Consider the following 27793-nt stretch of genomic DNA (forward strand, 5'->3'; position numbering starts at 1 on the left):
GTTCGGTGACAAACTACATTACAAGCCTAGAGACTTTTAGGACTTGTCCCTTAATGTATTTTCTGAGTTAAGGCATTGTAGAATGTTGCTAAAGATTAAGTTTGGGGTTGCTATTGGAATTTGCAACCAACTAAGTTTGGGGTAGGGGTACTAGAGAATAAGAGAACAAAAATGAAAGAAATATGAAATTGTCATGCAAAATACACACAAAAATGGTGTATCAAAAAAAAAAAATTGAATGATGAAAAAGGGACAAAACATCTAAAATCCGAGTAACTTCAAACTCGAGTGTCCCTAAATGTTAAAAATGTTCTCTAGTACCTTTGCATTGATTGTATTTCCACAAGGTGAATGAATGAAGGAATGAATTTTGTGCTTTAACTTCCGTAGGAATGCCTAACTCAAATTTTTTGTGGCCTACTTATCCAAATATATCCCACCTTTCACCTAAGCCCCATTATAACCCTAAAGACCTCAAAAGTGTGTAATGATATTGACTTGGATTGATATTTAGAAACTTTTCAAGCGTATGGTAATATGTAGACCTGCATGTCGACTGGTAGAACCCTGTTTCAATTTGATGCGAGGAGTTGTGAATTGGTGGATGCGAACAAGTCAAACTAGCTCATCTTTAGCTGGAAGGAGAATGAACTTTTGGGTACTATCGTTTTGTCAGGTAACTGTTATTTTACTGTCGTTTGTCACTGTTGCAAGCAAATTCCTTGAGGACAAGGAATGGTTTAAGTTTGGGGTTGTGATGACATCCTGTCATTACGTAATATTAGGGACTTATTGTGACATTTTGATAGAGTTCTCATGCAATTTATACTGTTCTGGAGTGCAAAAAGCTTAAAATTTGAAGTCTGTTCGAAGGAAATCGCGCCACGCCAATTTCAAGCCGTGCTGCGATTTTTGAAGCAAAATCACACACTTCCTGTAAAGAGGAAATCGCGGCACGCCATAATACAAGGCGCGGCGCGATTTTGATGGGTCAGGCCCATGACTTCTATAAATACTGCACTCAATCTGAAGAACAAGGGTTACGATTTTGGAGAACGAAAGTGCGATTTTAACACCCAGAAGGCTGCAGCGGAGAGGATTTCATCATCTCTAACCCAGTTTATGTATGTTTTAATTCTTTCATTGATTATGCTATTTGTAAACTCAATTATGAGTAGCTAAATCTCTTAGAGATTAGGTCGGAGATGAACCTATGTAACCCTAATTGATTATATGTTGCTGTGAAACTCTATTGTTTATTAATGAAATTCTAGTCTTTATTCAATTCAATTGTTCTTACTGCTTTTTATATCCTGATCAAATATAAACATGATTTTGTGAGATCGAATGACTACTGACCATAGCTTTCGACTTAGACCTAATTGAATTGTTCTAATAAACATGGTTAGTCTAGGAATGGATAATCGTTTGTTAGTGATATTAGGTTAACGTTCATAAAACCTTCAAGGATTATTAGACCACCTAAGGAATTAGGGGCTGTAGTTTAAGAAGAGGGTCCTAACTCAAGGGATTGATTAGGGCTAATTTGTTAACTATCGTGAAACTAGAAAATCATTAGTAACAATAGGTGCAGTAACCAATTAGGGGAAACATAGAGGATTCGAAGACCTGATCTCATCTCTCCCCATATTTTCTTAATCAAACCTATTTCTTTTATTTGATTTCTTAAAATCAAACCAAATCTACTGCCTAGTGGCAAACTAAAATAAACTTTTATACATCCTATTTTTATAACGCAATTGAATTATTGAAGTTAAAAACAGTCCTCGTGGGATCGATATTTTTACTACTTCGATAGTATTTGGTGCACTTGCCAGAATTCTATCAATTATGACGTCTTCCTTGAAGCATCTAAGACGCCAACACCACCGAATATTCTGCATGTCCACTACGGGCTATCTTCTGCATGAAAGTCTGTTTCTCTACACAGAGCCAATGATCAGAGAGATACAACAGGCAATCTCTCGCTAGAGCCCTATGCATACCTTCTTGTTGGCAAGTTTCCGATTGTAGATGGAGGTGGCTTTGAAAGTCAATATGCTTTAAGTTCTAGAAGCAGCCACTTTCTTGACAATGTGGATTAGAACATCTTCTGAAAGTCTCTCCATGTTTTCACAAAAGAAGAACACAAGTTTTCAGAAATGGAAGGTGTGTGTTGAGAAGTGAACAAGGAGAGGGTTTTTATAAGTAATGGAGGTGGTGGTCGATAAGGCAACTCTAAGTTTTCTCCATTTATTATGTGCCACAATTTTTTTTAGAGAAACTGCAGTTTTCTAAGTTAGTGGGAAGTTATGGAGTTCTCGAGGAAAACATGGCCCACAAAATCTTCAAGAAGGTGGCGCTGCAATGATGAGTGTTGGGAAAATGTGAAAGACAAGAAAGGGCTTTTATGTTTTCTGAAAGTGGGAAATGGTTGAAACTTTTTGAGTTCTACCCAGTGTCAGATGATGGCAAATGACATCATTCTTCCTTGCTAGTTAAAAATTCCTTAGTGGGAGGTTTTAAGGTATGAAAACATGGTCCACTAAATCAGTGTAAGTGGCGCCATAATGACAAGAAAATGACAAGAATATGGATCAGTCGAAAATGACATTTTTGGGCGGCAATTTGTTTACTCATAATTTCGACAGGCTCAATTAATGCAATCAAAGAAAGTTGACTTTTGTTCCTCTAGGGATCGAAGATGTTATTTTTGGCATATTGTTGAAGATTTTGACAGAAGTATGGGACTTACTGTTTTTGAATAGTTTAAAGGATTTATCATTCGACGAGAATTGGTTAAAGAACAGCTATGGTCGAAGGTCAAGCAGTTGTTGTCAAAGATAAGGAAATTCATGTCCAAAGTTGCAATTTCTTAGTGGAGACGTGGGAAGCAGTTATTAAGCTTATGATAGGCCTATGCAGTTATTATTATTTCTTTAGTATATATAGTAATTTTCATATGTAAACCTGGTACAAATCTCATTTACAGAATTCTAAACACTCAAAGTACCCAGCGTTGAGAGAAACGAGTATACAGAATGTATGTAAAGATTTTATGAACCACCATTTTATTCAATGCAATGCCATTTACTTTTCTTTAAAGTTTATGCGTTTTAACTTTAATTCATTTACTTGTTTTTTGCATTTTATCTCTGTCGAGAGGCAGTTTTCTTTACTTTTAAAGCACTTTCCTTCACCATGTTCATAAAGTAACCTATGAACTTGAAGAACTTTTTACAATTTATGGAAAAACTTTGCATAACATGCCCCAAGATATCTAGTTTGATTCTTCTTGTAATAATTAAAACTAGTCTTATTGTTTGCCAGAAACACGCGAAAACAGGCATATAAAAGACAAAATAAATAATTGAAGAAGAGAGAATAATAAACAATTAAGGATATAATAGAAAAAGTGACATTGATGTTTCATTGGTATTGTAAAACGACTTATATTTTTAGATAGTTTTTCTTTTACTAAAGTGACTTATAATTTGGGACGGAGAGAGTATTATTTAAGCAATTGTAAATGTTTGTTGGATGGATTGGGGTGCCGACATAGTTGGAATGTCAGGTTTTCATAATGATGTCTTTGCACTTCTAATTTTTGTTTTAAAAAAACGAGTCATTGTTAGTAATCACTACCACATTATTTAGTATAACAACATAATTATTTTATGGATAAATCAATTTAGGAATTTAAGAAAGCATCAAGAGAGGATATGCAAAGTTAATTAAAAAAATAATGAATTTGAATTATTAACATTTTTTAATCTCACCTCTTTAGTAAGTGTGTTAAAGGGACAAATACAATATATTGATCTACTAAAGAGACACTGAACAATGATTTTAATTTTAGGGAGAACTTTTTACAACCCCTTATGAGCTAAATTCTTTTTAGCACTTCATGTGTTTTATACACTATAATGCGATCAAATCATATTCTATTTGTTACACGCAAAGAGGGGGGAATGGCTAAAAACTCTAAAAGTTTGTACATAATACTCTTTTATTTCTTTCTCTTTTTTTGTTGCAAAGAATGTTGTCGGTAATCCATATTTTTTATCCCTTTTCAAATTTCCTTATTTAGTTTCTAGGTTGTACACAATCTATTATGTCATTTTAGTAACATTGTTTTATTCTTATTTTTCATTACAACAGTCACTGAATGTACAATTGTTGCTGATTGTCCACCAAATACTAAGCTTCAGATATATAGGTGCAAAAAAGGATTATGTAAATATCATAAATTGTGGATTGTATGAGTACCAGACCCAATATGGAGCACTTACGCTATGCAGGGAAGAAGAAAAAAAATATGCAAGCTACCTTTTGTTAGAATATTTCGTAATGTTCGTACACTTATTGTAGTGAACCGAATAATTGTATGTTATAGTTATTTTTATTTTTTTAAAAAATTTCACGGACCTTGCGATTGTGGATTTGTACACTAAGATTTTGGTAATGAAATGAAACAAAACACCAATGAGTATTATACTTAAACTGGTTTTCTCTATTAATTTTGGATGTATCACCATTGCCTCTTGTTTAGACATATTACATTTTATTTCCAACAATGCCACCTGTAAGAATATATGTAATATTTAAGTTGAAATAAAAATATTTTACCTCAAAGCCTATAATTTTAATTTTATGACAAAATATCAGTACACTTGTGATTTTCAAACAATTGAATTTACATTTCTCTTAAATGAAGAGTGCATCCTTACAACCGATACTATTGTGATCGTGATAATTGCATTTCTCTTTCTCTCTTTAATTTTGGTATATTTTATTCTTTAAAATGTCTCTTATGTCTAAAGCTACAGTCATTGATATTTTTGTAGGTATATTTTTCTATACTAACGGTTTTTTCGGTCGTTACTATAATCCTCCGTAGGTATATTTTTCTAATGATTAACAAGATTTTTATGTTAACTCTTTTGTAAGTGTGCTAAAAGGACAAGCACAACACATTGATCTACTTAAAAGACACTTTATAATTATTCTAATTTTAGGGAGGGCTTTTTACAGCTCCTTAAGAGCTAAATTGTTTTTAGCACATCAAGTGCTTTACTATAAAGTGATCAAAATATGTTTAATTTGTTACATGCAAAGAAAAAACAATGGTTAAAACTCTTGTTAAAACTCTAAAGTTTTTGAGTGCTATGATTTTCTTTCTTTCTCTTTTCCTTGTTGCACAAAACATTAAGATTATCAACGACGGTAAGGTTAAAACTCTAGTCATGCTGTAAGATTTTTCCTTTATTTTTTGTTCTCGTGGTGGTGTTATTGGCTCTTTTTTTTTTTTTATTTGCCTTGTTGTTAGGGATGACTGTCTTTGGTTGTATGTTGTCATAAAATGAGTACTTCTTGTACTCGATGTATCTATGTTACGTTTTCTTCCTTCATGTGTGTGTAGATGTTGTCATTCAAAAATACAGTTTGGCTTGCAGATTTTAGGTACTACCATACTATTATTCTTTTCAATTGGTTTTTCTTTATGCTACTCCTTGTTTTTTCCTCTCAAAATAATAATATACTCCCTTCGTCTTAAATTATAGGTCGACTTTGTTATTTCTTACATTAAGAAAATATATTAATTTTGTGTTAGAAAGAGAAATTATGAAATATTTTACAAAATTATCATTAATTAATGGCATAAGAAAGAAAAATTAAAGAATTGTAGAAGAGAGAACAATAAACAGCTAAGGGTGTAATAGAAAAAGTAGCATTGATGTTTCATTGGTATTGTAAAAGAACTTATATTTTGGGACAATTATTTTTACTAAAGTGACTCATAATTTGGGACGGAGAGAGCATTATTGATGCAATTGTAAGTGGCTGTTGGTTGGTTGGGGTGCCAACATAGTTGGAATGTCAGATGTTAATAATGATGTCTTTGGACTTCTAATTTTTGTTTTGATAAATGAATCATTTCAAAAAACAACTTTTTCTAGTAATCAATACCACATTATTTAATATAACAACATAATTATTTTATGGATGAATCAATTTAGGAATTCAAGATAGCATCAAGAGAGGATATGTAAAGTTAGTTAAAAAAATAAAGAATTCGAATGATTAACATTTTTTTATCTTACCTCTTTAGTAAGTGTGTTAAAGGGACAAAACACAATATATTGACCTACTAAAGAGACACTGAACAATGATTTTAATTTTAGGGAGGTCTTTTTACAACTCCTTATGAGGTAAATTCTTTTTAGCACTTCATGTGTTTTATACACTATAATGCGATCAAATCATATTCTATTTATTACACGCAAAGAAGGGGGAATGGCTAAAACTCTTAAAGTTTTTGTATGATATTATTTTATTTCATTCTCTTTTCCTTGTTGCAAAGAACGTTGTTGGTAATCCATATTTTTATCCTTTTTCAAATTTCCTTCTTTAGTTTCTAGGTTGTACACAATCTATTATGTCATTTTAATAACATAGTTTTATTCTTATTTTTAATTACAGATAAGCTTACATGCACAACTGTTGCTGATTGTCCAAATCATTTTTTTGCGTTTCGAGAATATATATGCGAAGAAGGATGGTGTAGATATCACCTGTTGCCCTTTCCAAAGCGTTATTTCAGTTGTTGCTAATTGTCCATCTTTTGCAGATTCTAGTTTGGAAAGTTGAATTGTATGAGTTCCAGACCCAATAGGGTGCACTTACGCCATGTAGGAAAGAAGAAGAAAATATATGCAAGCTACCTTTTATTAGAATATTTCATAATGTCCGAATAAATATACGTATCTAGTTTGTTACACTTTTTAAATGATAAAGGAAAAAAAAACTAGACATACATATCGTGTTTGTTACATTTGTTTTAATATTTAAATTTATTCTTATCTATTTGTTACATGTGTGACCTGTATTGAAAATTGGGGGTATTTTTGAAAATAAAAAGTCAGCCAAAAGATCGGAAGGGGTAGTTTTCTTTATACATACTAGCGAAAAGACGGGCACTCATGTGTTTGTCTTTCCGCTCTTTTTATTGCGCTAACGTTTAAAAATTATGAACGGTGTTTTTTTTATGCTTGTTCATCAGTATGAGTTGTTCACGATGAAAGATGATGAAAGTATTGAGGAAATGTACTCAAGATTTCAGACTCTAGTCTTTGGACTTCAGATACTGAAGAAAAGCTATGTTGCTTTTGATCATGTGAGCAAGATTCTGAGAAGCTTACCTGCTAGATGTAGACCTAAAGTTACTTCTATTGAGGAAGCTAAAGATTTAAACACTTTGAGTGTTGAAGATCTTGTAAGTTATCTCAAGGTTCATGAAATAAGACTCAATGAGCATGTGTCTGCTAAGAAGACGAAATCTATTGCTCTTCCATCTAAAGGAAAGTCATCTAAAGCTCTCAAAGTCATTGAATCTGAAGAAGAATCCCCTGATGGAGATTCTGATGAAGATCCCTCTGAGAAGATGGCTATGCTTTCCAACAAGCTTCAACATCTGGCTAAGAAGAATAGGAAGTTCCTGAGCAAGAGAGGTGGTTGCAGAAGCTCCAAGAAAGAAGATCAGAAGGGTTGCTTACTCTGTAAGAAGCCTGGATATTTCATTGTTGATTGCCCTGATATTCAGAAGGAGAAATCAAAGGATAAGTCCAAGAAACCAAACTTCAACTCAAGCAAATTTAGGAAGCAGATTATGAAGAGTTTAATGGCAACCTGGGAAGATTTAGACAGCGAATTTTTGACTGAAAAGGAAGAAGCTGGAGATGAAGCAAATGTAGCTATGGGGTTAGTGGCTACAATGACTTCAGAAGCTGAACCTGACTCAGACTCTGAAGATGAAAATGAGGTATATTCTAAAATTCCCAGAGAAGAACTTATTGAGTCTCTTAAAGAGCTTCTTACACACTTTGAACTTAGAACCAATGAGTTGCAAGATTTAAAAGAAAAATATGTTGATTTAATGAAACAACAAGAATCAACTCTATTGGATTTAAAAGCTTCTAAAGAAGGACTTAGAGGCTCTGACTTCATTTGTAAAACTTATGAAGAAAAGCTCAAGTATCTTTGTCAGAAGCTACAAGAAAAGTGTAATGGAAAACCTTTAAGTGAACATGAAATTGCACTAGAAGATTTTATTATATCTGGCATTGACAGAAGCAAAGTAGCTTCTATGATTTATGGCATTTACATGCACAATGGTAAAGGGATTGGATTCACAGAAGGGAAACCTAGTGGAATCAGTCTCAAAGCATGTTGTGAATGCATTAAGGAAGGATTGAAAACCTTCTTTGTACCTGAAGGTGCTAAGTCTGAAACTGCTGATCAGTCAGAACTTGAAGCTTCTAGTTCTAAGACTAAGAATATTTCAAATTAAAAGAACTCTAACTCTAAGGCAATGACCAACTCTGATTCTAAGACTCCAAATATCAAGATTCTTAAGAGATCAGAACATGTACCTTAGAGTCTGATGAACGCAGAGTCTGGCATCTTAAAGTCTAAGTTTCAGAAGAAGAAAACAGTTGCTGCTTCTTGGGAACCTAAGCTTTCTAACCTCAAATGTGCAACCATATAGATAATGCCTCCATATCTTTAGTGCAAAAACTATGGCTGCAAGCTCCAAATCATGTGTAGGGTAGTTCTTCTCATGTGCCTTCAGTTGTCTCGAAGCATAGGCCACCACTTGCTTATGTTGCATAAGAACACATCCCAACCCTTGATAAGACGCATCACAATAGACTTCATACGGCTCCTCTGGTCGTGGAAAGACAAGCACATGAAAGGTAGTCAATTTCTCTTTCATCAGATGGAAACTCTTTTCACAGTCATCTGTCCATGCAAATATCTGGTTCTTCTTGGTAAGTTGAGTCAACGGAGATACAATCTTTGCAAATCCTCCAATGAATCTCCTATAGTAGCCGGCTAATCCCACAAAACTTCTAATCTCAGTGGCAGTCTTTAGTCGTTCCCAAGCTACTATGGCTTCTACTTTAGATGGATCCACATCAATACCATCCTCTGAAATCACACGCCCTAAGAACTTCACCTCATCCAACCAAAATTCACATTTTCCCAAGTTGGCATATAACTGCTTCTCTTTCAATACTTGCAACACTTGGCGTAAATGTTCCTTGTGTTCATCCCCGTTCTTGGAATAGATAAGAATATCGTCAATAAAGAACACCACGAATTTGTCTAAGAATGGGTGGAAAATATGATTCATAAAGTCCATGAAAATGGTTGGTGCGTTGGTAACTCCAAAAGGCATAACTAAGTATTCATAATGCCCATAACGAGTTCTGAACGCCGTCTTTGGTATGTCTTTCTCCTTCACCCGAATTTGATGATATCCTGACTTCAAATCAATCTTAGAAAATACCATAGCACCTCTGAGTTGGTCCATGAGATCATCAATGCGTGGCAATGGATATCTATTCTTTATTAAATCAAGGAATTTAAATGGGATGCTATCCACATGATTTAAAAAGCTAGGTGTAAGGGAAGTTTTTAACTTCAAATGATTTTAAATTGTGTGGCCCCATTTAAAAAACAATTTATTAAAAATAAGCCACAACACGTTCCAAAAGCAAATTGAAAGTGGAAATTGAAAATCCAAAGTCTCTCACCAAAATTTTTCCCTCACCAAAAGCGGCAAAGTCATAAAAGAAAGAAAAATTTCACTCAATCGTACAGATCCAAAACTTCCCTTTTCCATTCTTTCTCCTCCATCGCACAGATCCAAAACTCAATCGAAGTCAATAACTATGAAATCCAATCGAACTCAATCACTATGAAACCCTAATAGTGAAACCCAATTGAACTCAATCACTCTAAACCCAATCGTGAACCCAAATCACAGTGAAACCCTAATTGTTTGAACTAGCTTCTTCACCGTCTCTTTTCCTCAAAAAGGTAACATAGAACTCAAATTATTCTTCAACTTGCTTCAATCTTATTCAGAAATTCAATTTTTGTTTTTTTTTTAATTTATATTTTCGTTTTTTTTTTTGTTCTGAAATTAGATATTCGTTTTTTTTTTGTTCTGAAATTCTTCTTACTAAATTCAATCGTGTTTTCTTTGATCCCACTGTGAATTTCGTTTTGAAATTCTTTCTCAGCAGATATCTCACAGTCTCCGTGAAAGTATTCCGTTGTCGTCGCCGCAAAATCGTGTTTTGTTGTTGTCGTGCCACATCCGAACAAATCTCAGGTTCATTCCTTCTCCTTCCCTTTGCATCTTCTTTAGCATGTGATTTTTGATTAGTGGATGTGCTTATTTATGAAACTGGATAAATTATGAATTAAGGTAATTTGTTTTTTTTTCTTTTTCTGGTTCACTGATGTTGTGCTGTCAGCGCCTTACTTTTGGTTTGGGAGCTAGTGTTTGAAGCAATAGTATGCTTATATGGGTTTTAGTGTTCTGTTCAAACCAATTTGGTTACTGATATATTTTTACCTCTTGTATATTTTAGCTTCAGGACTAGGTGTGAGGTGGGATTATTTTTGCGGTTCCTGGGGTTTTAGTGTGTATTCGGTGCACTAGGAGTATATACATATAGAGATTAGGAGGCGCCATTTTGCAAGCTCTTTAATTGACATTAGGAGTAAAACAAACCTTTATAAAGGCACCTTCAAAGAATGAAGAATGGTGCATGAATGAGAGTTACTGGACTACTCTTTTTTCTCATGAATGAAAGTTCCCACGTTAAAATTTAATAATGTTGTTCTTTTGTCAAAGAAAAAAAGAATTAATTGCTTTTCAAAAAAATATGTAGAGTAAATCGGGGTAATTTTGTAAAGAAATCATTAATGTAGTTGACAATTGTAAAAGGGTCTTATAAAAAGGGACAATTATTTTTTTCAAAAGGGTCCTATAATAAGGGACGGAGGTAGTATCATCCAACAAAGACATCAATCACTTATTGTTTTCAAGATGTCATTACATACATCAAGGGACAAGGATAGTCGTCTGTATGATTTTGTATTCAATTATCCCTGCCACAATTATAGTGGCTGATGTGAGTTGCTGCACCAGTGACTTATCTGAGTCACTTTCACATTAAACTGCTCTTTACTAGTTGTTCTTAACTTTCTGTCCCCTCTCCTTTCCTAGAACATAGTGAATATCTTCACTATGTTAGTCCAAGTAAGCACCTTAATATAGTCTTTGTGGATGTAGGTTTTTTCGGTGAGTAGTTATGGATCGTAGTTGGATGAGCGATAACCGTGCTAGTGAAGAGTATAGGAAAGGAGTGGAAGAGTTTATAGAATTTGCTTTTGAAAAACTTCCTGAGAATAATGGAAGGTTTTATTGTCCTTGTGTTCAATGTTTCAACGGAGGCCCATTCCATTTCGAGCTAATAATAGATCATCTTATTTGTCACGGGATTTGCCAAAATTATACTAAATGGATATGGCATGGTGAGTCGGGAAACAATACAAGTGGGTCAAAAAGAAAGGAAGTCGATGTTGATATGGATGGTTATCGGCTAGAGGACATGATTCGTGATATCGGCCAAGAGTCTTTTCAACAAGCGCATGTGTATGACAATTTGTGTCGTGACAAAGAAGAGCCTTTGTATCCGGGGTGCACAAACATGTCACTGCTGGCTGCGGTGCTGAGATTGTTCAACTTGAAAGCAAGACATGGATGGACAGATAAAAGCTTCACTGAATTGCTTGAGTTATTGAAAGAAATGCTGCCAGAAGGTAACACATTGCCCAATCGTAACTATGCGGCTAAGAAGATATTGTGTCCGATGGGTATGGAGTATAAGAAAATACATGCTTGCCCAAATGATTGTATATTGTACCGAAATGAGTTTGAAACATTGAAGAAGTGTCCTAGGTGTGGGCTGTCACGCTATAAAGTGAAGGACAATGATTTTGATTGTGATGATAGCTCAAAGCGTCCTCCTGCGAAGGTGTTATGGTATCTACCAATAATTCCAAGACTTAAGCGATTGTTTGCTAATGCAAATGATGCAAAAAATTTAATATGGCATGCAGATGAGAGGAAAATTGATGGGTATCTTCGTCATCCGGCTGATTCTTTGCAATGGAAGAAAATTGATGATTTATATCCAGAATTCGGGAAAGAGAAAAGAAACCTTAGGCTTGGACTTGCTACAGATGGAATGAATCCGTTTGGAAACTTAAGTAGTAACCATAGTTCATGGCCCGTTCTCCTATTTATCTACAATCTGCCTCCTTCAATTTGCATGAAGCGCAAGTACATTATGTTATCCATGATGATTTCAGTCCCTAAGCAACCAGGAAATGACATAGATGTTTATCTCAAGCCATTGATTGAAGACTTAAAATTACTTTGGGAGGAAGGAGTTGATGTGTTTGATGCCCATTCTCGTGATTATTTCAAGATGCGTGCAATGTTATTTTGCACCATCAATGATTTTCCTGCATATGGGAACTTGTCCGGTTATAGTGTTAAGGGACATAAAGCATGTCCTATATGTGAAAAATACACTTGCTACCACCAATTGAAACATGGAAGGAAGACAATTTACCTTGGACATAGGAGATTTCTCAAACTGAATCACCCATATCGTAGGTTGAGAAAAGCTTTTAATGGACACCCGGAATGGAAAATTGCTCCGAAAGCCTTAACTGGAAGACAAGTTTTTAAACGGTTGAAAAGTGTCAATGTTACATTAGGGAAGAAAGAAAAAAAGTCTGTTGAGAAAAATATATGGAAGAAGAGCTCTGTGTTTTTTGATCTTCCTTACTGGTCTAGACTAGATGTTAGACATTGTATCGATGTGATGCATGTTGAAAAAAATGTTTGTGATAGTGTAGTTGGAACACTTCTCAACATTAATGGAAAAACAAAAGATGGTGTGAATGCTCGTCTAGATATGCTTGAGATGGGTATAAGACAACAATTAGCCCCACGGCCAGACGGTAAACAAACTTATTTGCCGCCAGCTTGTTACACTTTGTCAAAAAATGAGAGAAAAAGCTTTTGTGAGTGTTTGCATAATATAAAAGTGCCACAAGGTTACTGTTCAAATGTGAAGAGTCTCGTCTCTTTGAAAGATTCGAAACTAATTGGATTGAAATCTCATGATTGCCATATGTTGGTGCAGCAATTTATACCGGTGGCTATTCGTGGCATACTGCCGAAAAAAGTTAGAGATGTCTTAACTAGGTTGTGCTTATTCTTCAATGCTATTTGCAGCAAGGTTATAGATCCTAAAAAATTAGATGAATTGGAAAATGAGGGTGCAATTATCTTGAGCCAACTTGAGATGTATTTTCCTCCTTCTTTTTTTGACATCATGGTTCACTTAATTGTTCATCTAGTGAGAGAGATTAGGATATGTGGTCCTGTTTATTTGAGATGGATGTATCCAGTTGAACGATACATGAAAATTTTGAAAGGGTATGTGAAGAATCAACGCCGTCCAGAAGCATCTATCATTGAAAGATACATTGCAGAAGAAGCCATTGAGTGGTCTTCTGACTATATGTCAGACGCAGCAGCAATAGGAATTCCAAAGTCTCGTCATGAGGGAAGATGTGCAGGTAAGGGTCGAGGTTTAAAACTTAAAGCCATGGGGCGTGAGGAAGTACTTCAAGCACATTTGTATATATTGAATAACACTGATGAGGTTCAACCTTACCTTGCTGCTCATAAAGTCATTGTCAAGGATAGATATCCTAGAATGAATGAAAAATGGTTGTTGAATGAGCATAACAAGACTTTCTTAAAGTGGTTTAAAGAAACCATTTTAAATGACAATACAGCTTCTGTTCAATTAAAATGGCTAGCAGAGGAGCCTAACTTTGATGTCATAACTTGGACTGGTTATGATATCAATAATTTTTCATTCTCTACAAAGACTCAGGATGACAAGAGTGCATTTCAAAACAGTGGGGTGATGGTGGTAGCTGAGGGCATGCACTTCTCTAGTTCAAAAGATCAAAATCCGGTTATGGCATCCATACCTTACTTTGGGATCATTGATGAGATTTGGGATGTCGATTTCATTAAATTTAAAGTGCCTGTTTTTAAATGTAAGTGGATTGCCATAAACAGTGGAGTTAAAACTGATGAATTTGGTTCTAAACTGGTGGACCTTGAAAAGGCAACTTATACAAATGCAAAACAAGTGTTTTATGTTCGTGATCCCTCTAGCAAAAAGTGGTCAGTGGTTCTCCAAGGTAAAAACATGCATGATAGTCAAGATTCCCTAGATATTTCTGAGACTCCTTCTTTCTCGCAAGGGATAACTACTTTTGGAGAGGAAACTATAGTGGACGATGAGTATGCCACTCGTGATGATCATAATGAAGGGATATGGGAAAATATTCAAACGGAAAAATCTTAGAAAATAGTTCTAACCATATCTGGTACGGACCATTTTAACTTTGATTGTTAACATGTTTATAAATAATTTGATTGTTTATAAATATTTTTATATTACAGACTTTGACCATTATTACTTTGATTGATAACTACTTTGATTGTTTATATTTTTTTTTTCAATTCTCAGTACTACTCATGTTTGATAAATTGAAAAGGGTTCTAATTTCTAATTGGTTATTGATACTCAGTCTTTATTTCTAATATTTTGATTTTCTTCACTATTTGGTAATGAAAAACAAAGATGGATTTTCTTTCTTTTCATTGTATCATCATTTGAAAGGGATCCAATGCATAAGTTTTTCAAATTGTTCGTACTATATTAGTATATATGGTTTCTGGCTTTTGTTATTGCTGCTGTTTTTTTCCTTATTATTACTTTTCTTCATCACTGTCATTCTGTTATAACCCTTGTTGTAGGAGACCTTTAGGTAGGATCCAATCTTGTTGTCTGTTCTGCCTATTTTTCTTCTTTTTTTTATTGTCCGGTTAACTTTTTTTGTTTCTGTTGGAATTCCTTTCATCATTTAGTAGAGGTTTGAACCTGGAAATAATCGCTTCACAGCTTATATATTGCCCCCTTACTTACATACTTTGTCAAAATCTAAAAACATTTGACAAAAATGTTGGCAGAGTTTTAGTTTCATTAATAGTTTTAAGCTTGACTCATGTGAGAATGCAGGTTCTTACATTCACTCTTCATGGTTTTGATAGATATATATTTTAGAAGACATTCCTTATTATGATTTACTTTCTCATCGTAAATTATGGAATGAATTTGTAGTGCTAGCGAATTCTCGGTTTTAATAGTGAACTATGTCTATCTTGTTAATTGTATCCCTTCTGCTACAGATTTTATAAATTTGGACTGGTATATGATTGTATTGATGTATATTATGGAATGAGTTTATTATGAAATAAGTTCATAAAACTCTACAATTGTATTATTACATGTTGGCTAAATAGATATAGTTAGAGATTAAGTAATTGTTGGATGCAAAGGAATGCTATATATTAGGTAAAATAACTCTTTTGTTCCTTTAAGTTTGACAAAAATACCATCAAACTATTTGACAAAATACCGTCACAACTTAAAAGACCATTCGAGGTATTTTGCATATATATTACGAACAACTTGTAGATACATTTGTTTTTCAAGAAAACAAGAAATGATGTTGTTGGCGTTTGACAGAAAATATGTGTCGAATGGCCAATATGGGAATAGAAATCTGGAATCCTAACACAAAGTGTTGCATTTTATTAGCTAGCTAATATGATTTGTTCATCTGCTATCACTAGCTTATCTATCACTAGCCTACTTTGATAACTACTTTGATTGTTTATATTACTGACCATTATTTCAAATATGTACTGACCATTATTATATTTTTATATTACAGACTCATGGGTGATACATCAGCTCCTCCACAAAGCGATAAGAATGCTCAGCCTGCCGAAAAGAGGGTGAATAGACAAATTGGCGATCAATCAGCTCCTCAACAAAGCGAGAAGAATGCTCAACCTGCCAAAAAGAGGGTGAGCAAAGTCATTGGTAATTCATCAGCTCCTCAACACAAAGAGAAGAATAAGCAGCCTACCAATAAGAGGGTGAATAGAGTCATTGGTAATTCATCTGCTCCTCCACAAAGTGAGATGAACGCTCAGGCTACCGAAAATAGAGTCAACACACTCGTGAGTGCATCAGGTCCTCCACAATCAGGTCCTCCACAAACTGAGATGAACGCTCAGCCTACCGAAAATAGAGTCAACACACTCGTGAGTGCATCAGGTCCTCCACAAACTGAGAAAGGTCCTCCACAAACTGAGAAAATTACTCAGCCTACCAGAAAGAGAGTTAGAGGTGCAACGCGAATGGCACATTTTTTGCTTAAATGTTTGAATGGTGAAAAGATCCCGATTGACTTCGATCAATGGACCAAAAAGCCTTTAGGGGAAAACAGAAAAAAATTCAAAAGTCATGTGGGATCCATTGCTAGAAGCAAAGTCAGTATTTTGGTGGATCATTGGGATCTTGTAAGCGAGACTGTTAAAAACAAGATCTGGGAAGATATCATGGTAATACTATTTATGATTGTCAATTGTAACACTTGATTATATTATTTCCATACACTAACTCTTTTATCTGCTATATAACACAGGAACAATGGGATATTCCTGATACTCATGATATTTCAAAATTGAAAGACAAATGGCTATCCTATGCGTGTGAACGTTGGAGGGCATTTAAAACAAACCTGACAAGGAGATATTTAAATAATGGGAAATTGAGTGACAAATCTCCTCTTGGAACATATAAATTTATTGATGCGGAAACATGGCAGGAGTTTATTAAGACGCGGGAGGATCCTTACTTTCTGGTTTGTTGGACTTTAAGATTAATTAGTTTATCAATTAAATTTATTTATAGTATTTCCGTTAATTGTTGTGTGTTATTTATAACAGGAGAAAAGAAATAGGGGGAAATTGATTCAGGCTCATAATAGATGCCCTCACAACTTGTCTCGTGGAGGATAAGAGTTGCTTGAAGAAAAGATGATGCAAGAGAAATTAAAATAAAGACAAGAATCAATTGAAGACTCATCAGTAGCTGCACCTCCATCCCCACCAAAACGCCATGAGAAGTGGATAAAGGCACGACAAAAGTCATCAGGAGAGTACATGTCAGAAGAAACACGTTGTATGGCCGATAAAATTGTAAGTAAAATGCAACTCTTTAGATAAATGCAACTCTTTAGAGACTATAAAATTTGAAACATGGTTAGATTATTAATTGAATTTGGTTAGATAGTTAATTGAATTTGGTTGCTTAACAAACTGAATGACTTGAGTTGAATTAGAAATTAAGTTTGTTAATTGAATGGAAAGAAAGTATCCATGAATGCTTCTGTATTGTAGTAAAATCAATTGCAATAACAAAACATACATACCTGTAAATAAGTAAATTACTAGCTGTTACTTAATTAAAGCCACTGATGGTGAGATGTACACATGATGTGTACAAGTGCAGAAAATATTGTTTTTTAGTAAATGTGATTTGACATTAGAAACAATGTTGTATGGCCAATCAATCCCAGTATTGAACTTACACATAGTACATGACATATTAAAGCCACTGTTTCTATATTATGGTTCTTTGGACTTACAACTCAATATCTTTCGACTTACTGCCACTGTTTTAGTTTGTGCTGCTACAATTACAAACATTGGAATTTAAATGCATCCTGCTTGAATATTTTTATGTTGGTAGGATTCTGTTGTTGAAAAAACAAAACAAGGACTCTTTGTTCCACAAGGACGTAAAGATATCTTGGCGGAAGCGATCGGACAACCTGAACACCCTGGACGTGTTCGTGCTGTGGGTGGAGGTGTGGGAATTAGGCAATATTTTGGTCCACTTTCTCATTATGGTGCCTCTTCCTCACCTGTTTTCAATAGCAAACAAATAGAGAGCATGAAAGCAGATCTTACTAAGGAGATCAGGGATCAAGTGATGCGGGATTTATCATCTATTCCGGCTTTCTCTCAACATTTCCCAAATTTCCCAACATGTTCTCCTAGTACCGATATACCTGCAAGCACAAAAGGTAGTTGTTCTGCAACACCGCCTATACCAGAGGATAATGATGAGGACATCCCAGAAGAGTGTGAATTATATGTTGATAATAAACAACACATAGTAGCATATGCAAATGTATATAAGTTGGGACCAACCATACATAATCAGCTGTTAGAAAATGGTATGGTGAGGGTGGCAGTAACTAAAGTGTTAGATTCTAATGCTCAAGTCCCCATGCCCACAGATGAGGTGACAAAGGTTGGTGACGCCCTCAACACTTTCATTCAATGGCCAAAAAGACTTCTGCGTCTAGTTTCTAATAAGGTATTCATTGTGTATGTCTTTATCTATTTGCACTTGGGCCCATTTAATTATGTTGACTAATATTTTATCTTAAATTGTTTAGGATGTTAAAGAAACTGCAAAAGATGATCTTCCATCCAAAAGGTCAGAACCTGAAAAATCTTACATTGAAAAGTTGATGTTAAGGGTATTGAATCTAAAACATCCTGTGAAGTTCGATTTGGATGAGAAAAAGTCTTTTTACCTCCCAACAAGAGATATTATGGAGCTGTGTCTAAAGACAGAAGAATTATGCCTCACGATTCTACGAATATGGGTGGTGTAAGTACATTTTCACCCTTATTTATGCCTTTGTCTGTGCTTTAAATTAAAGTAGATAGAAAGTTAAAGAAAATGTCTCTGTTTGTGCCTATATGAAAAGTTAAAGAAAATGTCTCTGTTAGTGTGTAATCACATTCTGAATTGTTTATAGCAGGTTTTTGTTCATTCAAATGTCACTTTGCCTTGCTGTTTGTTTGTTTGTTGCCTTGTACATGTTCAAATTTTGAATTGTTTTTTAATATTTTAGGTATATGGAACGCCTCTGTACTCAATTGGGAAATAGTGATGTGTATGGTTTCGTTGATCCATTTTTCATTCACGCGGAAAATGACGAAGAAAGTTCTCAGTCTCATATGACCGCAAAGATGTTCGAGGATAGCAAAGCTTGTTATTTTGCACCTTATCTGAAAAAGTAAGTGTATTTGATCTTCATATTATTATTTCTCTATAGTTAATCACATATATTAAAAAGCCCTAAAGTTAACAAATCTTTTTTTTTCTTTCCAATGTAGTCGCCATTGGCAATTGCTTATTATTGAACCAGAAAAACAAAATGTCGTTTTCCTATGTTCGATGGGTTGGAAGCTAGATAAAAATCTTGTGCAAATTGTTAATTCGTAAGTATATATATTTAACTAAGTGGATGTAATTTAATAAAGATTTTTTACACATCAATTTATATGAATGTATTTTATTATTGTAGTGCTATAGAAGGGTATAACAAGTTGAGTGGTGTCAGAAAGGCGAGAAAGGCAACATGGCAGATTCCCACAGTAAGTTAAAAATTATATTCATACAATATTATAAGTTTTATATATATGATATTTAGTCAATATAATTTTATATTTATGACAATTCACTACAAGAAATCTTGCAATTAGCCAGGAAAATAAGCCAGGGGCATAAACCCTTGGGAAATTTGCCAGGAGTAAAGCAAGGGGAAAGTGGTGGCAAATTACACAGGGCGTGGCCCTGACATAAGCCCTGGCTTTATTTTAGGCGGGAACATATATTTTGAATTGGTGCAGAAAATTTGAGTGTTGTCAGGCTTAGACAGGAGCAATCCCAGGGAGAGCTCCTGGCAAATTGTAAAGCTTCTGCAGAAGGGACAGCACGTCTGCAAATGCCTGAAAAAAGAAAAGTAGATTTGACCAAATCCCTGAAAAGCTGGCAGTCTGTACTTGCATGACAATTTGCCAGGGGCGTTTCCCAGCTTAACCCCTGGCATGTCTCTGCACAAAGCCTGCCATTCCTGTAAAGTGGTCTGCACAATGTGTCATACATTTAGCCAGGGGCAGCTCCTGGCTTTAACCTTGGGACCTTCCACCGACACTTTTTTTGTGGTTACATTACGGACACTCACAAATATGTTTCTCTTTTTCTTTTCATCTTTCTCCCCAACACATTCATCTCCTAGTTTTTTCATTTTATGGTAAAAAATTATTTCACTTATATTTCTTTTATTTTTACAATAAATGTTAAATTTATTTATTTACTTAAATTTGTTTTGTTTGCTACAACAGTGTTGTATCTCATTTGTCAAAAGCTAATTTCCTCCTACTGTGAAGCCTTCTCTTTGGATCTGCTATTTCTCTTTGTTTAACAGGTTAGTTTTTTTTTTTTGTACAAATTAACAGGTTAGTTTAATTATAATGTGTTGTGTTGATTTTTGTTGCTGTTTATGTGAAGCTTATATGCATGATGGCCGAAAATATTGAGAAAAAAAAATGATATGTATTTTGAAGCTTATAATACATATGCTTGCTGTTAAAAAAAATTTTTTGGAGTATTAAAAAAATATAAAATATATGTGGTGTATGCATGTTTTTGTGTTGAATAATGAATATGTATGTTTTTTTTTTGTTGAAAAAATACATGTTGAATATATGTTTTATTGTGTAGATCTCTTGAATATATGTTTTTTTATTTGTTAACATAATTTTCTTTCTTTAGATCTGATAAATTTATATTAAATTAGAAAAATAAATATATGGTATTTTAAAAAGTGTATGTTTTTTTTAATAATTTAAAACTGTGATTTTAAGTTTAGAGCAAATTGTATATTTTAATATAGTTTAAATAAAAACTGTTAATTAATATTTTATATTAAATATTTTTTAATATACTCATTATAATAAAACTTTTTATAATGTAAAGAAAAAGAGGTATAAATTGAGAAAATGATTTTTTTGAAATTAGTTTGGAATAGAATTGTTTTGTTTAATTTATGAAGTTACTAATCATGAAGTTTAATATGTGAATGTTATAGTTGAACGTGAAAAAGATGGAGTATTATCAGCATTATCGTAGTTGGATGTATGACAGAACGTTTCCGGGAAGAAGAGGATTAAAACCCCATTTTGTTGAAGGAGTTCACGGATTTATTTCATGGGCATGGGTACAAGAAATTTGTAAAAAAGAGGGAGGGATAAGATGTCCGTGTATTAAATGTACGTGCAGATATATAAAGAGTGATCCCACAGAAGTGAAGAAACACTTGGATAGAGTTGGATTCATGCCTGATTATTGGGTTTGGGTTTATAACGGTGAACAATTTCAAAATTTTGGGGCAGGAGTCAATGCACAAGCTTCGAGTAGTGGAATAAATGTGGAGTACAATGACCAGGTCAATGATGAACAATTCAACATGATGGATGCTATGGTTACTGATGCTTTAGGTGTGGAATTGTCTTACAATGATGATGTTGAAGATGAACAAGCCGAAGAACCCCCAAATGAGAAAGCTCGGAGATTTTACCAGTTGTTGAGTGAATGTAATGTCCCACTGTTTGAAGGGTGTACGCAATCAAAGTTATCTATGTGTGTGAGACTTTTAGCTCATAAGGCAAGTTATAGTGTTGCTGATAAAGGTGTGGATGATGTTACTCAGATGTTGTTGGATGTGACTCCTTTTAAAGAAAATTTGCCTGCTAGTTATTATGATGCTGAGAGGTTGGTGATGAAGTTGGGATTAAAAGTTGATAAAATTGATTGTTGCATAAACAGTTGCATGTTGTTTTATGACAATGAATTTGGGAAAAATGACGGAGCACTGGAGGAATGCAAATTTTGTGAAAGTCCACGGTATCGTCTCACCAAGACTGGGAGGATTCCGAATAAGACAATGTTTTACTTACCAATAACACCAAGATTACAAAGATTGAAGACCTATGTTTTCTGGTCCAATAAGACAATGTTTCACTTACCAATAACACCAATTAAAACAAAACCAAGGGGCAGGATCGAGACTGAAGATCCAACAGATGAAATTGAGCAAGTTGATGAAATTTCACATGTTAATGATATCATTGAAGTTGAGCGTGTTACAAGTTGGCTTGATGAACAAGTTGAAGGGGAACATGTTGATCCTGCTGTTTTGTTGACTCCTAATGAAGATGATAATGATGAGGATCATGCTGGTTATGAAGAGAACAATGTTGAAGGGGATCATGATGAAAGAGATCAAGTTGCTGAAAGTGTTTTTGGATTATAATTATAGAAGAAGTAAGAATGACTTAGTTCTATATATTGCAACGTCTTACTAATTAATTATGTGTTGACTTATTTAATCTATTTCTTTACTAATATTTAGTAGAATTTAGACACACTCACACCTATACTCCCTCCGATCATTATTATAAGCAAAATTTACATTGAATAATTAATGTATCTAGTCTTTATTATAAACTAGATACATTAATAAGTGGAGTTTTGTTTATAATAATAACCGAAAGGAGTAAATATTTAATAGAATGTAAAATGCCAAAATATTTTTGCCCGGGAATTGTCCCGCTCAATTGAAAAAAGAAGCTAATTAAAATAACTATTAAACAATTAGTAAAACCCATTTTTATTTTTATAAGAAGAAAAAGAAGCTAGAAGACCCATTTGTGTTTGTATCACTCCATAGATTTTCTTCTTAGGTCTCTCACGTCTCTGTTCCTTAGATCTTCTCAAGCCTTTGTTCGATTTCATTTTCTCATTCAGAAGCCGAGAAGCCTCGTTTTCTCACACCACTGTTCCTTTCGTTTTCTCCTTCAGAAGGGTTTGCTCGTTCATCTCGTGTGCTGACTCAATATTCATCTCAAGTGAGTTCAATCTTTCTCATTCCTTTGTTTTACTAATTGTTTTATGTACTAATTTTGTAGGGTTAAAGTTATTTGTGGTAAAGGATTGATTTTTAAGCTTATTAAGATTTGGGGATTTTTGATTTTTTAGGGTTTTACTAATTGATTTTTTTTCTCTTTCTGAATCCGAGTAAATTTACAATAGATGGTTTAGGCTCTTTGTGGTAAAGGATTGATTTTTTTTTTTTGGGATTCTGAGTTTAGTTTATGGAATAAAACATCCTAATCAGTTTAGTTTCATGTGGATAGAAGAAGCTCTATTATACAACCTTACTTATCATTGGGAAGGTACATGCAGAGAGAAAATGAGGAAAAATCTGAATGTATTTCACCGATTGAAATAGTCAAATGAATACAGAGTAGTATTTATAGGAAGTTAATCTCTCTAACAAGTTTAATTCAGCTAGTTACATATCTAACTAATTGTCTAACTAATATTGTATCAGTTAATTACAATTACAAAACTAGTTATAATAATATGTCAGCTACATAACATTTCAAATTGTTATTCACTTGTGTTATATACTCTAATAATATGCGACTCTACTACTACAAATCTTTGTAACCAACCGCGCTTCGCTGTTATCATTAAAAATTAACACCATACTCCTATATTGTCATTACTCCTTAAAAACACAGCCTTTAAGTGAATGATTATTTGGAATGTGCTTCTGGAAATGTTAGGTCCAATTGGAATGTGTTGCTGGAAATGTTTTATTGATTTATGTCTTCTGTCATAATGAATTTTATTAGTGTAGATTTGGGCTAGTTGTTTGCTAAAATACTCGTGTATGATTATGTGATTGTTGTTGATATGAATACTTACTGTGCTATATTGTATTGATATTATTTTCTAACAGGAATGCCTCGAAGGATTGATGGAAAAAACAAGAGCACAGGCCGCAGGAGGAAGTACAATACGGTAGTTGTGGACTCAGCCACACAAGCCAGACTAAACCCTATGCCGATCACACCATCTGCACCAACTAGCCAGGGATCGACTGGTTTGTCCCAAAATAGTGCAGTTGCTCCCACCATAGCTCCACCGCTCTCATCACCACCTGGTTTTCCTAATTCGGGCTATCCACCTTTTGGGTCGTCTTCCGCACCTATTGGGCCTCCACCTTCCTACTTTGGTTCGGGCCATCCACCTTACTTTGGGTCTTCTGCACCTTTTCCATATGGAATGCCCAACCCCAACAGCCATTCGAGCTATCCACCTTACTTTGGGTCTTCACCACATTTCCCACCCCAACACCCACTACAAAACCCTCCACAAAACCCTCCACAACCCCAAAACCCACCACAAAACCCACCACAACCCCAAAACCCACCACAAAACCCTCCACAACCCGAAAACCCACCACAAAACCCACCACAACCTGAAAATGAGGTCGAAGAGGAAGGTGAAGGCCATATGGAAGGTGGTGGTCAGGTGCAGCAGCCTAATGATGTTCCGCTAATTTATCCGACTGATGCAAGGGGTCGTTTCATGTTAACACCTAGCGGGAACTCGTAAGTATTATCATAATTGCTACATAGTTCAATTTTATGTATAGTTTAAGAAATGTTTAATTATGAATTTTTATTTTTTCAGCTTTTTGCCATGCAAACCCGCAGCAGAAGCAATTAGAGACATCATCCACAACTGCTATTTAAGGCCGTGGAAGTCTTATGGCGAAGTGGAGGATGAGGAGAAAGATCGCTGGTTTAGGCTCTTTGAGGTTACTTCAAATATATAATTTTTATTTTATTTTATATGCACTTTTGTCATAGTATTAGGAGCGGATCTGTGTAACAAGGTTTTGCCAATTTTATTTACATATATCTTTTGACAATGCGACACACAAACCACCAAAAAGGATAAGAAAATATTGATCGGAATTGCATGTTTCATTTAAGAATAAAAGTAACATGTTTCAAGCATAATCTGTGTGACTCATTTTGCGCATTGAATTCCATTTGGTTGGACTTTACGTGTAGTTTACGTCTTGAAACAAGTTTGACACAGTTTGCTATTGTCACATTGAAATTGATCGTTTTGTCATAAAGGGATTCTCAGTAATTGAATGCATATCTAACTGAGAGAGATTAATATCTTATAGTTCATAAGACAGAAACACCCATTGTTTTAGTGTTTCATAGTGTGTCAAAAATGCAGGCCCATGTATAGTATACTAACTTTCTGTAATATGGTCACAAAAATGCAGGCAAAGTGCACTTGGGACTACAGGCTTAATGCTATAATGCGGCGTAATTTCCATATCCGCATGGCTGCACGTCTATCTGATATGCTTCGAAAAGCTCGAGTTCGCTATGCCGAGAAAAAAAAACGGCCACATTGGATCGGAAAGGAACTCATGGCTGAGTTGGCTGACTATTGGGCAGGTGAGGATTTCAAGGCAAAGTCGGAGCAAGCAAAAAAGAATCGGGCATCTGAAAAGGGTGGGTGCATTCACACGGGTGGTTGCTTAAGCAACGGGGAGCATGCTGAACGCTTGGTAAAAACAATAAACTTTTAATTATTTTTCCCTATCATATTGGAATTTGATTGTTTTAAATCAATACTAATAAAATTTTACTTTTTATTTCTTCTGAAACATAGGCCAGGAGACTTGGGAGGGATCCGTTTATAAACGAGATTCATGACGACACACATAGAAATAGGTCTGGGCAATATTGTGACGAGCGTGCTAAGAGGGTTCAGGTAATCTAATAAGCATATATTTAGGTTTTAATGGAGATAAATCACTTTAAATTGCTTTTTCTAATGAATTAGAGAGTCAATCTTAGTAGAAATAAGGTCTGGAGCCAAAATATGATGGAAATAATCTCAAATTTATTATGTCTTGAACAAATTATCATACGGAATATTGTAGCATTTTAAGCTTTTTGTCTCTTACTTACTTTTGGTTAGTGTGTTTAATAAAATGAAGTTCTCTAGCTGGCTGCATTCAATGCTTAAATGATGTCTCTGTCCTGCATGTATCCACAGTATAATAACATGTACATGAAAACCATCAAGGAAATGGAAAACTTTGACTTCATTTTTCTGTTTTGCTGTTGTCTGGTGTGGAACTCATTTTTCTGCTGCTGTTTTGTTCTTGTATCAGTTGTCTGTTAACAGATTTTTTCTGCTATGCTTCAGGCTCCTGCTAAGCTGTCTATTACCTTTGTCATCTGTTTTACTTTCATTTACTTTAAATAATGAATGAATGATTTAAAAAACATACACAAGTTTTGTGTTAAAAATATGTTGGTTTGGTAATGCCTTGTTTATTTATATGTTCTGCATTAACTATTTTCTTATCATTTGAATAGGAAGAATATGGCCGACAGCTTGCCGAGGCTATTTCTAAAGGGTTATCTGTTGATCATAGTTTGGCCCTCCAAACTTGGACCAAAGTTGCTGGCGATAAAAAAAAAGGAAAGCTATATGGTGCCGGTAACTTGGCTGCCAACTACCGGAAAGGTGTTGCAACAACCCTTAAATTCACTCTTAATCATGGTGAAGGGTCCTCACAGCAGCCTGTGCTGACCCCTGAGATGCGTGAACTTATTCAAAGACTGACTCAAGAGCAGCTCGCCCAACAAATGGCGAGTCACGAGGCTGTTGTACGAGATTTGCTTAGCCGCCAACAAAGATATGAGGAGCAACTAGCTGAGTTTAGGCAAGCACGTGAGGTTGGGAATTCAAGTCAGCAATCCTCAGTTCCAGATCCCAATGTAGAGCCTTTCCCGAGTTATAGCGAAGATGGAGGCGAAGAAGAAGGCGAGGATATGGACAGTGACAACGATTATGAAGAGTGAAGTTGGACCCTTTATTATGTGTTTGTGCTTGTTATTTTTATTTTGCTTGTGTAATATTTGGGAAAGTTTGTTATGCTTCCCGGTACAATTGCTACTTATTTGCTACTTATAATATTATTCCGTACAATTTTAATTTCATTAATGTTTGACTTAATATTTTATGGGTAATATTACTTTAATTTTTATTTTAAAGCAATTACTTTAAAAAAAAACATTTAATTACGTTTTTTAAATTATTTTTAATGATTTTAAAAAAAAGCAATTTAAAATCGTTTTTAAATTTATTTTAATAATTAATTTTAATTATTTTAATGAAATTAACGTTTTTTTAAAAACAATAAAAAACCATTTTTTCAAAAAATTATCTATGCAATTTGCCAGGGGTATACCCCTCGCAATACTCCTGTCACGTTTTGGATCAGACTGCACCTGATTAGACAATATGTCAGCTCTGTGTCAGCTCTGCAGTGCTTCAGAAAAGCAGGTTGCAGGTTGTTGAGTCAGAAAATATGCCAGGGCTATGCCAGGGCTTTTGCCAAGAGTACGAACAGGGGCTGGGACAGGAGTTTGTCCCACGCAGATTTGCCAGGAGCTAAAGCCCTGGCCTAGCAATTTGCTAGGACCGCATTTGCCATTGATTCAGCTCCTCGCAAAAGCCCTGGCAAATGGCTTTTTCCCAGGGATTCTTGCATTTTCACAAGGAATCCGCCCCTGGCTAATTGCAGGATTTCTTGTAGTGATTGTAGTGTCAAAGACAACCATTCAATTATGAGTGTGGCTACTTCATAATGATACATATGTTGAACATTGTATCAGCTGGCATTACCGACTCATGGGATATGGTGCGTAACTAAATATTACACCCATTTGAGTTTCTTAATGTTTTTTTTAAGTTAATTTCATATTCTAATATGTTATCTTAACTTTTTTTTCCAGATTTTTGGAGACGAAACTCCGTTTACTGATGATGAAATGACAAAAGTTCAAGAACGCTGTGCAAGTTTGATTTTGGAAAGACTTGATGTAATTTAATTATGTCAATAACTACTTTGGAACAATGTTTAGCTTTTGTTTAAGCTTTTGTTTAATTTTGTGTTATTGTAACTTTGGATTTGCTTGATATTGTAACAATGACAGGTCTGATATGAAATTTGCTCATATGATATTTCATATTAGTTGCTAAGTTTATGAAATTTTTGGTTATTATATTAAATTTTGCACCATAATCATGTAAAAAAAAATAATAGAGAGATATTTTAAATGGGTTGAACAGATTTAAATTATGTTTATTAAATG

At 34.5% G+C, this 27793-nt stretch overlaps 3 protein-coding genes and 1 long non-coding RNA gene across 8 annotated transcripts; all 4 read left to right on the forward strand.

The window, feature by feature from the left end:
* Window positions 1–3808: 3808 nt before the first annotated feature.
* LOC146955057 (uncharacterized) lies at window positions 3809–4503 on the forward strand. The gene is made up of 2 exons (XR_015007960.1): window positions 3809–4048; window positions 4162–4503. It is a non-coding gene; the product is annotated as an uncharacterized LOC146955057 (long non-coding RNA).
* Window positions 4504–5083: 580 nt separating this feature from the next.
* Window positions 5084–16937, forward strand: LOC146955058 (uncharacterized). Of its 3 annotated transcripts, XM_085719766.1 has the most exons (6): window positions 5084–5226; window positions 6484–7822; window positions 10095–10183; window positions 15760–16435; window positions 16519–16737; window positions 16823–16937. In XM_085719766.1, exons 2-6 carry the CDS (start codon window positions 7031–7033, stop codon window positions 16892–16894), a joined length of 1848 nt encoding a protein of 615 aa, XP_085575892.1. In that variant the 5' UTR covers window positions 5084–5226; window positions 6484–7030; the 3' UTR covers window positions 16895–16937. The 3 variants fall into 3 exon arrangements, with proteins under 3 accessions (XP_085575892.1, XP_085575882.1, XP_085575887.1); XM_085719756.1 differs by lacking the exons at window positions 5084–5226; window positions 6484–7822; window positions 16519–16737; window positions 16823–16937 and adding exons at window positions 9745–9885; window positions 11153–14346 and having other exon boundaries at window positions 15760–15893; XM_085719761.1 differs by lacking the exons at window positions 5084–5226; window positions 6484–7822; window positions 16519–16737; window positions 16823–16937 and adding exons at window positions 9748–9885; window positions 11153–14346 and having other exon boundaries at window positions 10092–10183; window positions 15760–15893.
* LOC146955059 (uncharacterized) lies at window positions 16919–27710 on the forward strand. 2 transcript variants are annotated; one of them, XR_015015968.1, is made up of 8 exons: window positions 16919–17074; window positions 17628–18260; window positions 18343–18560; window positions 18808–18972; window positions 19073–19177; window positions 19264–19333; window positions 20084–20166; window positions 20830–20967. XR_015015968.1 is itself a non-coding variant. In XM_085719747.1 (8 exons), the coding sequence occupies exons 1-8, from the start codon at window positions 17039–17041 to the stop codon at window positions 27527–27529; spliced, it is 1419 nt and encodes a 472-aa protein (XP_085575873.1). In that variant the 5' UTR covers window positions 16944–17038; the 3' UTR covers window positions 27530–27710. The 2 variants fall into 2 exon arrangements, 1 of the variants encoding a protein (XP_085575873.1); XM_085719747.1 differs by lacking the exons at window positions 20084–20166; window positions 20830–20967 and adding exons at window positions 27244–27339; window positions 27434–27710 and having other exon boundaries at window positions 16944–17074.
* On the forward strand, window positions 21971–26651 carry LOC146955060 (uncharacterized). Of its 2 annotated transcripts, none has more exons than XM_085719767.1 (7): window positions 21971–22064; window positions 22602–22648; window positions 23548–24202; window positions 24285–24411; window positions 24898–25188; window positions 25293–25394; window positions 26009–26651. In XM_085719767.1, the coding sequence occupies exons 3-7, from the start codon at window positions 23550–23552 to the stop codon at window positions 26495–26497; spliced, it is 1662 nt and encodes a 553-aa protein (XP_085575893.1). In that variant the 5' UTR covers window positions 21971–22064; window positions 22602–22648; window positions 23548–23549; the 3' UTR covers window positions 26498–26651. The 2 variants fall into 2 exon arrangements, with proteins under 2 accessions (XP_085575893.1, XP_085575896.1); XM_085719770.1 differs by having other exon boundaries at window positions 22046–22064; window positions 22548–22648.
* Window positions 27711–27793: the final 83 nt, after the last annotated feature.

The sequence above is a fragment of the Medicago sativa genome, chromosome 1 (genome assembly GCF_051527215.1).
Source record: "Medicago sativa cultivar Bolivia chromosome 1, Bolivia_mono, whole genome shotgun sequence".
Lineage (NCBI taxonomy): Eukaryota > Viridiplantae > Streptophyta > Magnoliopsida > Fabales > Fabaceae > Medicago > Medicago sativa.

Excerpts from the sequence above, each read along its gene's own strand:
- LOC146955058 (XM_085719756.1), top strand. The coding sequence starts at position 11,172 with ATGGATCGTAGTTGGATGAGCGATAACCGTGCTAGTGAAGAGTATAGG.
- LOC146955059 (XM_085719747.1), top strand. The coding sequence starts at position 17,039 with ATGTCAGAAGAAACACGTTGTATGGCCGATAAAATT. Across the intron at positions 18,561-18,807 it reads ATTCTACGAATATGGGTGGT|GTATATGGAACGCCTCTGTA; the intron begins GTAAGTACATTT and ends TTAATATTTTAG. Across the intron at positions 18,973-19,072 it reads TTTGCACCTTATCTGAAAAA|TCGCCATTGGCAATTGCTTA; the intron begins GTAAGTGTATTT and ends TTTCCAATGTAG.
- LOC146955060 (XM_085719767.1), top strand. The coding sequence starts at position 23,550 with ATGCCTCGAAGGATTGATGGAAAAAACAAGAGCACAGGCCGCAGGAGG. Across the intron at positions 24,203-24,284 it reads TTAACACCTAGCGGGAACTC|CTTTTTGCCATGCAAACCCG; the intron begins GTAAGTATTATC and ends TTATTTTTTCAG. Across the intron at positions 25,189-25,292 it reads GGGAGCATGCTGAACGCTTG|GCCAGGAGACTTGGGAGGGA; the intron begins GTAAAAACAATA and ends TCTGAAACATAG.